This window comes from Sciurus carolinensis, chromosome 10 (genome assembly GCF_902686445.1).
Source record: "Sciurus carolinensis chromosome 10, mSciCar1.2, whole genome shotgun sequence".
NCBI classification, from domain to species: Eukaryota; Metazoa; Chordata; class Mammalia; order Rodentia; family Sciuridae; genus Sciurus; species Sciurus carolinensis.
The window spans coordinates 57,557,185-57,574,068 of record NC_062222.1 but is presented as its reverse complement, the minus strand read 5'-3'; the positions used below and the strand labels follow the sequence as shown (position 1 = coordinate 57,574,068).

Here is a 16,884-nt window from a genome sequence, read left to right as displayed (position 1 = left end):
GAAGCTAAGAGTATATAGACATGGTGCTGCAGAGAAGAGAGCAGAGAGAAGTCAGTGACAGCAGCAGGCAGGTGGGTACAATCAGCAGTATTGTGGCAGTGCATGGAACCAGGAGCAAGGACACCTCTGCATTCAGGGGGCTGGCTGGACACACTGGGTGTCCGAGTCACTACTCTTGAATGACCCTCAGTTGCTGAACCACATCCTGTCTCCTGTGAGATCTGACTGTCCTGTGGTTTGCTGAACATAGTATGCCTTGGAAAGAATGTGAAAAATCAGCCAGCCTTCCTATTTATCTCCATCTCCTCATTAGTACTTCGATCATTCAGCTTGCTCTGGAATTGAAGCAGCTTCTCCCCATGGTTCTGCAATAAAGGAATATGTTCTGAGTAACAATTTCTTCTTGACAGAGGTTTCTATGCACAGGCAGAAACGGAAAAGGCAAACAAAGCTCCAGAGGGTTCCAAACCAATAAACTTCAGGAGTGTCTGTGGCTTTTTTCACCACCAGCACAGAGCAGCCTCTGTGTGCCACCTGGCAAGTTTCAGCTTCTTCTCTGTCAACCCACACAGAAAAGAAATACAAAAATAGCACTCATACACCCTGAGGTCTGGGACTCTTCTGCTTTTGCGTATACAAGCACATTCCTTTCAACTGCTGGATGAGAAACAGAGAGACAGGCATATGAAATGTGTATGCAAAGTCAGGCCAGATGGACCCCTTGGAGATTTATGAGACAGGGTCTTGATTCACACAGCCCTCCGTAAATCAGGCTCTACAGGAGTGGGACTAACAACAATTTCCCTAGAGTAAGAGGGAGATAAGCATGTTCTTATTGAGACAGGAAGACTAGGTATGACATTTCAAAGAAAATGCAGTTACCCAGGGGTGGTCCTGGAGAATTGGAAATGTGGTTTCAAACAAAGTCCACACAAAGACCAAGTAGGGGCCAGAGGACCACAGAGAAGCCTGTCCCTATAGAAATTTACCAAAGACCCTCAAAGAAAGTTACATGGAAACGCCACTCTGCAAAACCCCAAACCTTTATCTACCTAAGAAACTGATGCAGAGGCCAAGAAGAGGACTAAGGAGGAGAAGAAAGCTTTTTAGACCTGAAGAGTCCCAGATGTAAGGGAGTAACAGCAGCTGGCAAAGAGACAAGTCTTCAGGAAGACTAGCAGCTTCAAAGGCATGTGGTTCCTTCCCAGTTTATCTTATCACAGAAGGTTATCAGTGGGCTGGGCGTCGTGACGCATGCCTGTAATCCCAGCTTCTTGGGAGGCTGAGGAGGGAGAAGCAGGAGTTGGAGGCCAGCCAGGGCAACTTAAAAAGACCCTGTCTCAAAAAAAAATTTTTTTTTAATAAAAAAGGTAAGAAAAGGGAAAAACAACAAGGTTATCAGTGAGACTCAAGTAATCTTTTCCTGCAGATAAGAATGGTCATGACCTGCCTTTGAGGAGCAGTGACAATCATCTTTTAGGTCTACATAAAATCCCACAACCAAGCAGCTGCCCCAAGTCCTGTCAGCTAGTCGCTCACAGGCAGGGAAACCACTCTCCCCATGAGCACTGGTGAGTGACTGCTGCATAAATTCGGGAACAGTCACGTGCCAAAGTGCCACCTTTCAGAAGTTCCACGTTTTCCTAACCATTCCCCAGAATTTTCATGTGCACCTTCAGAAAAGGGGAGAAGTACCTAGGAACATTCCAGGCTATGCATACAGTTTAAACTGAATAATAACAGAGAATGTTATGGACTGAATGTGTTGCCCCTAAATTCTTATGTTGAAGCCCTAAACCTCAGTGTGATGGTAGATAATTGGGTGACTAAGTGGGGAGGGTCTTCTGGGTGGGAACCCCATGATGAGCTAGGTGTCCTTATAAGAAGAGGAAGAGACGGAACCCAACTTCTCTCACTCTGCCATGTGAGGAGATAGCAAGATAGCATTCAACTGCAAACCAAGGAGAGAGCCCTCCCTAGGAACTGAACTGATCAGCACCTTCATCTTGGACTTACAGGCTCCAGAACTAAGAGAACGTCTGTGGTGAAAGTTCCGCAGTCTATCGTATTTTGTCAGAAGAGCCTAAGCACACTAAGACAGATTTTGATCATGGTGCTCCAAAACCAAAGTGAAAAAAAGCAAAGTCTAGCCTAGTGGCGGCGATCATCTATTCTGAAACCACAGAGATCCGACTCATTCGCTACTGAGCAAATACTTCAACAGGGATTGCCTGTGGGGCCAGGTACTGTGTTAATCATGGACCCTTAGAGAGAACGATGCAGTGACACCCTAGGGGAGCGGGGCCTAGAGGGGAGAAACTAAAACAGAGTGTGCTGCACAGAGGACCTGGCACTGGGTGTCATGGGGGGCAGAGGGAGGGGCGGTTTGTACCAGCAAGTATGGAGACAGGGTGACAGGTCTTGGCTCAATGCGGCATCTATGTGGGAGTGTGACAGGTGGCAAGAGGAGAAGAGGCTGTCAGGGTGAGGCTGGATTTGCCTCTAAGGCATTTTGAGGAGAGAAAGGCCCAACCACAGCTGCATGTAGGAAGCCTGCTCAGGCAGCAGGTAAGTGCCTTGCAAGCACCTGGGCGGTCTGTGGCAAGCAGGTGAGAGCTGCTGGGAACTTAAGCAAACACCACACTGCTAAGCACTGACTCAGCTAGGCACTGAGCTCCCAGCTTTGCCTCACCCTCACAACAAACCCAGCAGCTGGCCACTAGCATCCCATCAGGAAACACAGAGAGGCAGTAACTTGCCCTGTCACCCAGGTAAGAGAGTGGCAGAGCAGGAATTTGAGCCCAGCCCACCTGACCCCTGAACCGTGTGCTAACCACCCACTATGCCCTACTGTGTAAAGACAGCAGGAAGCAATGGGCAAGGAGACGCTTATCTCTAACCCAACAGCATGTATCTGTTTCTAGAATTTTAAGAAAAACACATCAGATTTCACGGATCACTAGGAAGATCAAAGTGAGCCAGGAGCTAATAAGACCCCTGCCCTCCACATGCTACCTCCACCCCTTTGTCTCGCACACTCCAGCAAAATCAGGCAAGCAGAAAAGGGTCAGTGGGACGGCTGCATGAGGGGATTGAGACTTCCCTGGAGAAAGCAGTGGCTGTGCTACGTGGTAACACTCCCCGGGGTGAGGGCGGGTGGGGACACTGTCCTTCTGACTCTAACCCTAGTGAGGAGATTCAAGGGGAACCCTGGAGCTCTGAGTGGCAGTCTACAGTCAGGACACATGGCAATTAGGGCCTGATTGCCTGGGAAGGGCTCTGGGGGATGTGGGCTGGCTCCTGCCCTGGAAATCTAGGGAGCTGGCTGACTGTTCCGGTGCCAGGCAGGGGTGTGTGTGGAGGGGTGCTGGCAGGTGGGATTGACCTCATTCACAGATGGTTGTGTCCAAGAGAAAATAGGAGGGCAACGCAGGAGGGGCAGCTTGGGGTTGTCTTGACACTCCTGTCAGATAGGGCTGCCCACAGGGTAAGCAGAGACCTCCAAAGGCAGAGCTCAGAGGTACACTAGCTGAGGAAGAGGCAAGGACTGAGCTGAGGTTGCCAAGTGGCTACCCAGATACTACCAAACTCAGAGCAACCACCAGGCAGAGGAACTCAGCAGGGAAGCTTCAAATGACCAAGACATCACCCCCCTTTAATATCTGCCAGGCCCAGAATATGCAAACCCTCACCCCACTCTTCCAGGGAAGGAAATGAGCAGGGCCTCTGGTGAGTAGGGGAGAGGAGGAGGAGGGGCCAAGGCCCACATCCTCCCCCTCCTCTGGGCCCAAGGCAGATGGGCCTGGGCCAGCGAGGACACTGCTGTGTGAAAAGAGGTTGGGCAATCCTGTATAACTGAGCCTGGACCTGTGCCTCAAAGTGAGAGGAGGGCAGCAATAGATATCTGAGAATAAACAACAAAATCATTAAAATTTTGACCAACCTGAATTTTCTTAGAGAAGTTCTTCTGAATAAAGTAAAAGGAGATACAAAGAGAGGAAAACTATTTTTTGTGACATGTCATGCACTTGTTGACATGCTGATTACAGCAGGTTAGAGCACAGGGTAACTTCCAGGCACAGACCAAGAGCAGTTTGCCATCCAGCTATTCAGATGCAATAGGGAACATGAGAGGATTATGTGGATAATTGAGGAGGAGAGAGGCAGACAAGCAAACTACACTTCAGTCAATAAAATGAAATCTTTGCAGAAGTCTTTTCAGCATGTCAGAGATATCTCCCTATTGTGCCTTCACAGCTAAGGAGTCCATTTTCCTATTCTAGTCATCTGGGTAACCACTTCCACCCACTGCCTACTCCAAACAAGAACCTGAACTGCCTAAAGCACTAGTCTCACTGTCTCTAACATCCTTTCTTGGAAAGAGGGGGAAGGATTTTAAGGGTGATTCTACTGTGGGACCATGATAGGAAGCAATGGGAAGGTTCTAGAATGAGAACCACATACAGATTCCCACTTCTGTGACAGAAACAAATGGCTATCTTCTTTTCTGATATCCCTGAGGCAGAGGGTTGGAAAAAATTTTCAGGAGAAGGAATCTTCCCTATTTGCAGGAAAGTCAAGGAGAAAAGCAACATGGGGGCTAATTTCCCATTCTCTTAATTTCTCCCTCCTGGGAAGGGCTCTGTGCACCAGATCTTTCCTTCCCACCATGCCCTAGGGAACCCAACCAAGGGAGCATGAAGGTGGGCATGGAGCACTGAAAGGGAACTGGACAGAAGCAGGCTAGACGTCCAGCTTAACATCTCCAGGCCTCCAGTGTCTCCACCTTTGAAATAGAACGCTATCCATCCCTTATAGAAGTGAAAATGAAACCCTTTCAGAAAGAGCTATTTTTTCCTGTGTAGCATTTTCCAATGTATAAAGCTCTTTTGCATATTCTCATTCCTTTGGTCACAAACATCTTGTGGGGCACAGTGCTAGGGCAAAGGAGACAGGCCGTCAGGCCTGTTATCCCCTCTGCCCAGTGACCAGGGCTGGGTTCAAGATTGCAGGGTGAGCAATGAGAACCCTAAACTCCCACTAACGATCAGGGAGGAGCAATTTTCCTATTCCAAAAAGCTGGATTCTATCCCTTCCCCTCAACAACTCAGCAGGCCATGTCCTCTTGGAACTGTTAGTGATGTATGGCTCTCCCTCCTGCCCACCTAAGAGCTACGTAGTAAGTTGGGCAAAATGGAAAAGGAAAGGCACCTTAACTTTCTCATGAAGTGAGATAACCACATACAGATTCCCACTTCTGTGACAGAAACAAATGGCTATTTTCTTTTCTGGTATCCGGAGTTTATGAACTTGCTATTTCTAACACTTTACCACTCTCACATCAGACTTTAGAAACCACATGTAATTTTACATCCTTTTATGCCATAAGAAATCTCAATAGAGTAAGCTCACTAGAGATCTGAGGAAATGACTTTTATAATTCAATGACAGAGAACACAAATAAGCCAGAGTTTAAAAGAATGCTTTCATTGTTCATTTGCTCATTTATTCTTTCATGGACAATATTTCTTGAACACCACCACATGCCATTTAATGTTCTAAGTACTGGAGTGTAGCAGAGAACAAAAAATTCCCCAGTGAGCTTGCTCTTTAGTGAGGAAAGCTTTCTAGGAAAAAGCCTACGAAGCACAGGATAAGCAGGTACGAAGGCCCTGGGGTGGTGGGGCATGTTTGGGATGTAGGACTGGCAAGATGGCAAGAAGAGAGAGGACTGGACCACAGAAATGGAGGGTTCAGTGTGGGAGGTAAAGCCACAGAGGCAAGGCACCACATACGCATGGCTCTGAGTAAAATGATAAGCGCACAGAAGGGTTTGGAGGGACAAGCAACAGGATCTGTCTTACATTTTTAAAGGTTCATTCTGACTGCAACATGGAGACAGACCTGGGGTGGGTGTCAGGATGTGAGTAGAGGCAGAGAAATAGCTGGAAGGCTTCTGAAATAATGCAGGCAGGGCATTGTGGCTGATTAGACCAGGGTAGAATAGAGGAGGTGGGGAGAAGAAATGAGATTCTCTGTAGAGTTTCAAGGTAGAGTTCATAACACTTGCTGATACACTGAATGTGGTATAAGAAGAAAAGAGAGAACCATGTCAAGGCTACCTGAACAAGTGGAAAGGAGGAGTTGCCATTTACTGCAATTGGGAAAGGCAGACTGGTGGGGGCTGGGATAGGAGTGCTGTCTCTGAAGTGTTGAGAAGCCCTTGGGACATTGAAATGGAGACCCTGGGTGTGTCTCTGGGTATGAATCTGAAATTCAGATGAGGTTGGGACCAAAAGTATAAATCTGGAAGTCAGGCAAGATGTCTAGTGTGCAGGCCCTAAGCCTACCTGGGATCTCTGGGAGAACGTGAAGATAGAGCAGTGGTCTCAGGTTGCAGCCTGGGGCAACTAAAGTTTAGAGGTCAGGGAGGTGAAGTAAAAGTAGCAAGGCTGTGTGGGAAGGCACTGTCTGCAGGCAGGAGCAGCAGGAGGAAGCCAAGTGAGGAAAGTGCTTCTAGGAGAGAGGAATAACGCACCCTGCCTTCATCCCTGTTCTACTGACAAGAGACCCAAATATCTGGGTAAGAACGTGATGTGCTCCAGGATTCAGCACATCAGTGAGAAACTGTCCGGTTCCACTAAGTTCTGAAGCTGGTCACTCAGAGAAAGTGAAGGATACAGTCCATCTATAAAGACAGGGTGCAGAAAAACAGTCTGATGCAATGGCAAACAGATGGATTAAAAACTGCTTGATTGCCAGGCAAGGTGGCACACACCTGTAATCCCAGTGACTCAGGAAGTTGAGGGAGGAGGATGGCAAGTTTGAGGCCAGCCTCAGCACCTTAGTGAGATTCTAAGCAACTCAGTAAGACCCTGTCTCAAAATAAAAAGTAAAAAGGGTTGAGGATGTGGCTCAGTAGTTGAGTGCCCCTGGTTAAAGCCCCAGTACAGGGGAAAAAAAAAAAAAACAGCTTGACTAATGACACCCGAGAGCAAACGTAAGTGAATGAGTGTCAGCTCTGGAGAAAATCCAAGTGACATGTTGTTGGCTCTGTCCTTGGTCTGCTCAATATATCAGTGACTTTTATCAGTGACAACTAAATATGACTGCTGTTAGAACGATGGAGGAGGCTTTTGTCCCAGGGTCTCTCCCAGACCTACTGAACTGGAATTTCCTCAGGTGGCAGCGGGGCAAGGGACAGGCTACAGGAAGTCCTCATTCAGAAGGGGGAATTAAGGGAGGATATTGATCACCATGTGCAGCTAAAGCCAAGCTGAGTGGAAAGGCGACCTGCTGGATGATGTTTGGCCTCCAGAGCCATCTCAGCAGGTATGGAGGTGGGCTGACAAACAAGCAATCTTGCATTTGACTTTGAAAACCGCCAGACACAAGGTGGGTGGGTAAGCCAGCCAGGTCGTGACCAGCCTGGGACTCTCAGCAAGTTGTGGACTCAGTAATCAACAACAGTGGGTCTCAAGCCTCAAAGACATTCGATGATGTGAGATGGGACACAATCCAGCCCTGTTCCCTCTGTCCCAAAAGCATTCCATCCAGAGTACAGACACACTCAGGGAGGCCAGAGAAGCATGACCAAGATGGAGAAGGGACTCCAGCCCAGGCCTGTGAGGACCACCCAGAGAGCTGTTTAGTCTGGCAACTCCAAAGGAATCAGACCTCCACCCTGAATTGCCTCAAGGGCTAACACATGGAAGGACTTATTCTGTAGGATCCAACAGAGTAGATCCAGAACCAACGCATGAAAATTAGTGGGATATGAGTCTAATTTGATGGAAGGAAGCTCTTTCTAACAGTAAGAGCAACCCAAAGAGACAGAAGTGGTGGGTAGTGGCTGTGGAAATTATTAAATGTATGTACACTCCTAAGTAGTATTTATGGTAATATCTTGTTTTGTGCACATGTATGTATACATTTATGCAAACCCTTCCTACAAATGGGTAAATTCCCTGAAGGCTGAAAACACCTCATCTTCATATCCCTAGATCCAGCACAGCCCTGTCACATCTATGTGCTAAATAAATGTTATTTGAATGAATGAGTTCATTATGGCTGAATGCTGCCAGAGTGTTGTTATAGAGGTGATTCATGTTACACGACTGTTAGTGTTCTTCCAAACAGCAGATCCTATGATCACTGAAAAACTACAAGTAACTCAGCTTTCCCTGGAGACAGGCATCCTTTGTATCTTCACAGACAATTTAGAATTTATATAAAATAAATTATTTAATAATTATTTCTAACATTCACTCTAGGTTTAAAACTGACTGACATTAAGTATGAGTGGTAATAACTTTTGCCTCCAAAGTTTCTGTACTCCAAGTAAATATGTTTAAAGTCCCATCTAAGCTGAGTGGGGTAGTACACACCTGAAATCCCAGCTACTAGAGAGGCTGAGGCAGGAGGACTGAGTTTAAGGCAAGCCTAGACAATTAAGCAAGACCCTGTATCAAAATAAAAACTAAAAGAGCTGGGGATGTAGCTCAGTGGTATAACATCCCTGGGTTCCATCTCTATTACTGCTAAATAAATAAATACAATATAAAGCCCCATCTGTTTAGGAAATCTGATCCTTGCAGTGGAAATCGGATCCTTCCATCTGTGACCCAGTTTTAGGGTTTTCCCTCTAGGCCTTCTTTAAATATCACCACATCTTGGGCTGGAGCATTTACTGATTCACCCACTAAAGTTATCAGCTTATGAAGGGCACACTTGCCTGCTGCCCTCAAAATGGTTGGGATTCACCTCAAAATATCCCATCAGAGTTCTGGCTCAGCGTGGAGGTTAACCCAAAGGAGTTCAACAGTGTGGCCTTTGCAGTTTACTACGGTGATCTCTGCACATCACATCCTCCTTAAGAGAACCTAAAATAAAAGCAGTCCTCTCTGTTGCATGGGTTTGAGTCTGGAACTCCTCTAAAATTTGAGGTAGCTTTCAAAACCACACTCTGCTGTTGCCTCTATGCAGGAGCGAATGGGCTGTGGTCATGCTTCCAAGGGAGAGGGCCATGTCTCCAGGGACCCAAGCCTGGTAAGGAACATCTCATTTAATCCTCACAATAATCTTATTAGGTGAGGGAAATGGTCCCATTTGCACACACAAGAAAAGAGCAACTCAGAGAAGAAAACTCAGTTGCCCAAAGTCACCTGGAAGAGATGGTGAATGGAGGAGCCAGAATCTGAACTCATGTCTGTTCAGGCTACTATATCCAATACCATAGACTGGATGGCTTAAATAACACTATTATTTCTCACAGTACTGGGGACCAGGAAATCCAAGACGAAGGTTCCAATCGTCTTTTTGCCTAGGGAGGGTCCCTTCCTGGTTATGTCCTCTCCTGGCAGAGAGAGAGAGAGAGAGAGACAGACAGAGATAGAGATCTTGTCTCCTCTGATAAGGACATTAACCCTGTTCATGAAAGCTCTATCATCAGGATCTAATTGCACCCACAGCCTCAACTCCAAATATCATCACTGGGGACAAGGGCCTCCACATCTGATTCATGGGGACACAAACATTCAGTCTGTAGCCAGCCCTGAAGCTGTGTTCTTTACCCACATAGCAACCAGAACAGTCATAAAATGAAAGTCAGATGGGGATACTCCCTTACCAAAATGCCCCGGCAGCTCCTCTGATTCCTAGAATATACTCGAAATTCTGCAGGACTCTGCCTGGTCTGGTCTCTGCCTATCTCTCCAGCCACATCCCCTACTTCCTGTCCTTGATCCTTCCTGTCACTCAGTGGAATCACCCAGGCCCTGCCTCAGGGCCACTGCACTTGCTGTCCCTCTTCCTTGAATGCTCTTAGGCCATTACTCTGCAGAGTTCTCTTACTTCATCTGGTCTCTGCTCCAATGCCACTTTCTCAGGGAGGCTGTTGCCAAGGATTCCATCTAAAAGAGACTCCTCCTACCACACCATAAGTAGCCCTCACCCTATACTTAATGTTTCTTGCCAGTGCTCACCAGTACCTAGAAGAATATTCTTGGCCAATTACCTGCTTCCAGTCAGTGTCCCACTAGAATGCAAGCTCATTTCCAGCTGCATCCCCCATACCCAGGGCACAGACACTTGGTCAGTGCTCACAAAATTGGGTTGTTGTGTGGCTGGACACCTCCTTTATTCTCTGCTACTATCTGGTCCTTGCTTGTGAAGTTCTGCTACACAGTAGCTAGGTGACTTGGCAGGTAACGCCAGGCTTCAAGAGAAACACTATGTTACCCCTTGCTCTGGATTTGTGAGACACTGCCAATTTTACAAGTTTGTGATTTTATCAGAAAAGAGACATTTAAAAGGCAACCAATGAAATAAAAAGATAATTATATTTCATAAAAAAAAACTATAAAATGATCAAGTGTTTATTGCTAGAATAGACAATTAGTTCATTTAATACCTCCCAGCAGCTTTTCAAAGTGGATAGAAATGGACTCTTATTAAAGGAGTTATAAAAGGCTATGTTATCTGGCATTTAACCAACCAGAGGGCTTTTAAAAGGGGAATTTCTGAGATTCCACCAATACAAATCCCTAAGCTTAACTGGGATGAGGCAGAAGCTAATCATAATCCAAGAGAAGATTAGTATTCAATGGAAAAGTTTCTGGAGATAAAATTATCTCTGTTTGGGGAACTCAATTTGTCTTACTTCATGTATAATCACAATCCTGCCTCAAAAGCCTACGTTTGCTGGGGACAGGTTCATTTTCCATAAGACATTTAATATACTACAGTGGCATTTTGTAAATAAACAGAGGGTGGCATACTTTCTTTCTCTCTTTTTTTTGGGGGGGTGGAGTGGGGTGTCAGCGATGGAACCCAGGGCCACACACACGCTGAGTAAGCGCTCTACCTCTGAGCTGCACCCACCACCAAACAGCACATTTTCAAAATTCACGATTAACTTCGAGTTTTGTTTTAGGAGGTCTATCTGAGGGTTGTGGAGATTCCCACTGGCATGTGAAGGTCTTTTGTTAACCTCAAGCTGCTTAGTTTTTCTCATTTTTATCTATTGATAATGGCCCTTAATACATTTATCACTTCAAAAGAACTGGCTTTGACATGATCAGGCTGCAAGGTGAATAGCCAAGAGATGAAGCAACGGCCTTCTGGGGAACGTTAAGCTAACCCCTTAGTTTACAAGAACTTTTAACCAACCAAACACCCTCATACTCTGGCCAGGTGGATGACAGCGAGGCTTGACTATAGCAAATACCAGGACAGAGGGAGGCTGCTGGAGGTTTCACTTCCAAATAAGGAAGAGAAAAGGGGTTCACATTCATTTTTGAATTCCAGAGGTGGCCTTGTTAGAAGTTGTAGAAAAAAACTAAAGATGCAATGGGAAGTCCAGTGGAGGCGTGAACACGGGCTGCCGTCCTCACAAACATGCTTGGAATGGAAACACTGCACCAGCTCCCTGTAACTTAGAACACGTTCCATGGATTTCCGGATTCCTCCTTTTACCATACTCTACTTGTGAATTTCTTAATACTTACAATCAGCATCCACCTCTTTGCATTTTTTGAGCATTAATTATGAGTTCATTTGATATTCAAATGTGAATTTATATCTGGCTTCTTTCATACCACGTGCTAATAGTTTATCACACAACATACTAGAAATAACATGTTTTATAGCTTGAGTCATCTTCCACAGGATTTAAGAGAGAGAAGGGGTGGAGGTTATAGGTGGTTTAGTGATATTTAAAAGCATTACTGAAATTCTTGTGCCTGAGTAAAAAATATGCTATGGAAACATAGATCTCTGGCCAACTGATTAAATCCCAACCACATTCTCTGTTGCACACAAATACTGTTATTTTTGTAATTATTTTGATGCAATAAACATGTTAGGGTCTATCCCTAAAGAGACTTGGCGAATGTGACATTTAACTTTCAAGAATTCATTCTTTCATCCAAGAGTCATATTTCTTTACACTCTGCAGTTGTCAAAGACAAAAAGGAGACATGTAATGTACAGAGTCTAACCGAAATGTGGGCATTTTCATGATATTCAACTTACTTTTTCATTCCACGCCCACAGTCCAATTCCAAGAAATGCTATTCCCAAAAACTGAAAAAAAGAAAGAAAGCAGTGTAAGTATGAGGGTAAACACTGTATGTCTACTAATACAAACAAGAAAGACTTCAATCAATTCTTCTGTCACTTCACCTGACTGGAAAATGACTTCTCCAAACTCTGAGAAATCATCTTTCCCAGGAAAAGAAATTCCACAATCTTTCTGCTTTAAATTATTACAATATCAAGAAGAATGCTTGGAAGCCATTGAAAATAAGGAATAATACTTAGGTAGAAAGGTAGGGACACCCCCCCCCCCAAGTACTGGGGATAAAACTTGAGGGCACTTAACCACCGAGTCACATCCCCAGTCCTGTTAATTTTTATTTTGAGACAGGGTCTCACTAAGTTGCTTAGGCCCTCGCTAATGTGCTAAGGCTGGCCGGGAACTTGGAATCCTCCTGTCTCAGCCTCCTGAGTCACTGAAATTCCAGGTGTGGAACAAGCATTAGGTAAAATCTTGAGTGAAATGAGCATTCCAGGTGTGAACAGGCATTAGGTAGAATCATCACAACAGGCATTAGGTAGAATCTTAAGTGAGATGAGTTATTGACAATGTAGAATTCTGTCTTTGGGGGTAGGAATGAAAACAGTGGTATCCCCATGAATCTCAGCCTGACAGTCACTGGAAAATGGATAAGCAGTGCATGAAGTCAGAGGAGCCAACCACCACACCATTATAAACGGCAGGAGCATCCAGGTCCCCCAACAAGTCCTTTATCACTGCTTCAAAGGCAGCAAGAATCTTATCAAGTTCAATTCCTAGATTCTTTTATTTTTCAGAAACTTAAATTACTTAAATTGTAGGTCAGACAGCTTCCACGGCTCTTTCTGGTCTAAACTCAGTCCTCCAACTTCATGCATCACTTGACGCATTCAGCCCAGTGCAGAGTCGCATCTCAAACACATCACATATCTCACAGTTCTGCCAATTAGCTGCATTGAGGATGGGAGAGCAGTGACAGGAGGGGAGCAGTTGATAACTGGGAAGACTTTCCACTTTAATTAGTTCTCACTGTATTCCATCTGCTCTAAGATGCACATTTTTCTCCCTATATCTTAACAACTCTGAAATTGGAATATGTCTTAAAGTTGATGGTATCTCATAGCTTGGTCCCCTTTCCTTTGATAGTACTTAAAATAAGAGTGTGTCTTATCAGTGGGATGCCACAGATTGGGTGACACACTACACAGGGCTCTCCACCCACTGAGAGCCTTGATTGGAGCTGGTTAATTGGCTATGGGGAAAGAGTCACCTCACTCCTCACCTTTACTGTCAATGGTGACTCTGGATTTCCTTTCCAAACATTTAAGTGAAAAGGGAGTGGGTGGGCGACAAGCAGGTTAAGTCTGATGGAGGCAGCGCACACTGTTTGTTTTATTAACATCTTGATTAAGTTAAATGTCAGGAAAGCTGTCCAAGGAGAGGGTGTGCAGAGAACACGAGAGTGAGAGTGGTTATTCTTTAGGGCTTCAGGGAAATCTGAGAACTGTCCACCTGGCGGGAGCTCTGCTGCTCACAGCAGGGAGTTACTGACATTTTGGAGGCAATGGCTAATAAATCCAAACCAGGCTGGGAAAATAGCAGGAGTAGAGGGAAAGACGGGACTGAAGGAAAACAATCAACTACTCTGAAATGTGGTGGTGTTTTTAGAAGTAGAACTTCCCAAAGCTCCCAATAATTATCCGACATTAAATAATATGGTAGGCAATACATACTGAGCCCCTATACAGAAAAGACTCAGCACATCGTTGATCTGTAAAAAATGAAGACTCTGTTCTTCTGACCCTTGCTCCTACAGAGGGGCTGCTGCAAAGTGTTTAGAAAGAATTCTTGTCTTCATCACCCTGCAGAAAAACTGTGGTCAGCCCCTCTACGGCCTTGGTCAAAATGCTATTTCATGTGACATTTCAGAATCAAAACAACAAAAGAACCAAAATAAAACAACTCAGTATGTTATAATTATATAGTGTTTTATGATCATATTTATCATGCAAACAGAGGAACAACTGACAAGTGAATGCACAGGACCCTACAGGACTGAAGAAGCACCAGCGTGCAGAGTTGAGGCTCTGATGTCACACACGATGGCATCAAACTCATCCCAGTGACACGGCTACTTTTTAATGTAAAAGCTCTTCAGGGACAATTGTTTGGTTATCTCCCCTGATGGTGCTGAACAGAGTGGATGTGCTATTGGTGAGGGCCCCTGTCTAATTGCTAACAACTATTTGTATTTATTAGTTGTGAGGTGCTGTGCTTAATGTCCTGTAGGTAAGGCCTCTTTTATACTTCAGAACAATTTCATTTCGAAGTAGACACTATTTTTACCCTCTGCTTTAGGAAAGAGGAAAATGTACCACAGAGCGTTTACATAACTTGTTTAGAGGCACAGAGCCTCTAAGTGGAGGGGCAGATGTGATTAAGATGAGCATGTGTTCTCACCACTCCTGAGAAGTTCCCATCCCCCACCCCCCAACATAAAGTTGCAGCATTCAGGCTAAAATTACATGGGATATGATCAGTAGATCATAAATTCTTCCCCCAGCAAGCAGAGATGGTATCAAAGAGGTAAAAAGAGACAAAAATCTTGTCTTCACCTAAGAACTGGTTGTAGAACAGAAATTTCATATGCTGGTGTCAGCTATGGAGCGAAGGAGAAAACAGAGAAATTCACTGGGGGATTCAACTCTCTCCCCTTTAAATATAAAGTTCTCTTTTTTTCCTCTTGGCACTTTGAAAAACATTTTTTTTTTCTTTTAAAAATCACATAAATAGCTTAGGCCCCATTGGTTTAACACAAAAAGGAGAGAAAAAAAAAATTCAGATTTAAAGAAGACCCAGAGACAATTCCCTTTAAAATCTTGCTCCATTATTTCATGCTTTGTGACTTTCCAAACAAGGGTTTAAGAATTTGGAAAAAGAGTACAATTTGAAGTTAGGGAAAACGCTGGATACCTAAGCAAGCAAGTGGTGTGGGGCTGGGGCCTCAACTTGATACATACCTTTGGTGCTACATCACTAGCAAACGTCCTCCCAATTACTCTCAGCCCATATGTTTTGTTTTAAAATCAAGTTGTTTCAGTTCCAAATAATTAAACAGAGAAGAGCCAAAAAACCAGAGAAAGGCACGCAGCACTCGAAGCACACACAGTTTCCCCTTCCCAACCTCCCAAAGAAAAGACGACCATAAACTACCAAACTGATCTCCTTCTGAAACCTAGAGAGGCTGACTTACAGGGAACGGCCAAGAACTCTTCAAGGCGACTCTTTATTCGCTTGCAATGGAATCAGAAACAGTTCTGAGACATCTTCTCATTTGGCAATACATGCAAGTGTGCATTACAAATGTTTGTCCACCCAATTTTTGATGTTTAAAAATGAATAACAATAATTTTGCCAACATTAGTTGAATGTTAGTATGAGCTAAGCTACTGAGTTTTATGTGAATTAGCTAAAACAGCACTGCCCAGTGCAGTAGCCTCTAGCCCCTGAGCACTTACAGTGCAGCTAGTTCAAACTGAAACATGCTGGTAAATGTTGCATGTACACCAGATCTGAAGATATAATATGAATAAAAGGAATGTAAAGTATCTCACTAAGACTTGCTTTGTTGATTACATGGTAAAATGATAATATTTTGTATTTCTTGGGTTAAATTAAGCATACTATAATTTATCCTGCTTCATATTCCCACTTAAATATAGATACTGGACAATGTAAATGACATCTGTGGCTTGTGTTATATTTCTATAGAATAGGACAGATCTAAAGTCTCCCACAACAACCCCATGCAGTAGGTATTGTTGTTATCCCCATTTTACAGATTAGGAAACAAGGGATACTAAGGGATACTACGTATCCCTTAAACTAGGCATACTAAGTATTTTTCCCAAGATCACATGGGTAGGGACCTGAGCAGGGTGGCTCAGAAAATCTGACTCTTCCACCCAAGCTCAATAACTATTACAGTACAGGTTGAGTATTCCTTATTCAAAGTGCTTGGGACCAGAACTGTTTCAAATTTGTTTTTTGGATTTGGAGACATCTGCACAGACTTTACCAGTTGAACACCCCTATTAGAAAAATTCTGAAACTTTTTGAGCATCATGTTGGTGCTGGGGATGCTCAAGCTGTACTTCCCTCATGTGCATAAAGTGTCCAGAGAATAAGCTCAGGAATGGAGAAGTGTAATGACACTCAGGTCCTAAGACCCTAAGTAGCTCTGTTAATGTCCAGGCATCAAAGGTATGTTCTCCTGACAGGAGTGAGAAGGGCCCTTGGTGGAAACAGAGAGAATGGCTTGCTGATGAAAGCCCACCAGACTTGGCGGCACAAGATCCAGCAAGGTGGATCCTCAGAAAAAGCCGGGAGGAGCCAGGGTGAGTTCTTGAAGAACACAGCTGCCCACCTTTCTCCGAGGCCTACAAATGGAAGAGCTCTTCTATATCTGTTTGTTTTCCTCCTGGCAGATCTCCAACATCTTGGATTCCATTTTTGTGCTACATTCTAAGTAGCACAAAAATGAGAACTTCAAAAAGCCTCTCATCCATCTGTCCATCCACAAAAACAAGTTTCTACTTTTTTTCTTTTTATCCCCAGTACTTCAATTGATCCCAGGGGCACAGTACCACTGAGTTCAATCTCCAGTCCTTTGGGTTTTTTGAGACAGGATCTTGCTCAAATGCCCAAGGTGGCCTCAAACTTGTAATCCTCCAAGTCACTAGGATTACAGATGTTCGCCACCATGAAACCGGGCTTGGTTTCCTACTTTGTGCTAGATGCTATTTTTC

General features: G+C 44.5%; 1 protein-coding gene across 1 annotated transcript in view; it reads right to left on the bottom strand.

The window, feature by feature from the left end:
* Tspan5 (tetraspanin 5) overlaps positions 1 to 16,884 on the bottom strand; it is a 162,878-nt gene that overhangs the window by 21,355 nt on the left and 124,639 nt on the right. The window contains exon 2 of the mRNA XM_047566897.1: positions 12,034 to 12,084. Within this exon, the coding sequence (XP_047422853.1) occupies positions 12,034 to 12,084 (51 nt within the window). The remainder of the gene's footprint in view (positions 1 to 12,033; positions 12,085 to 16,884) is intronic.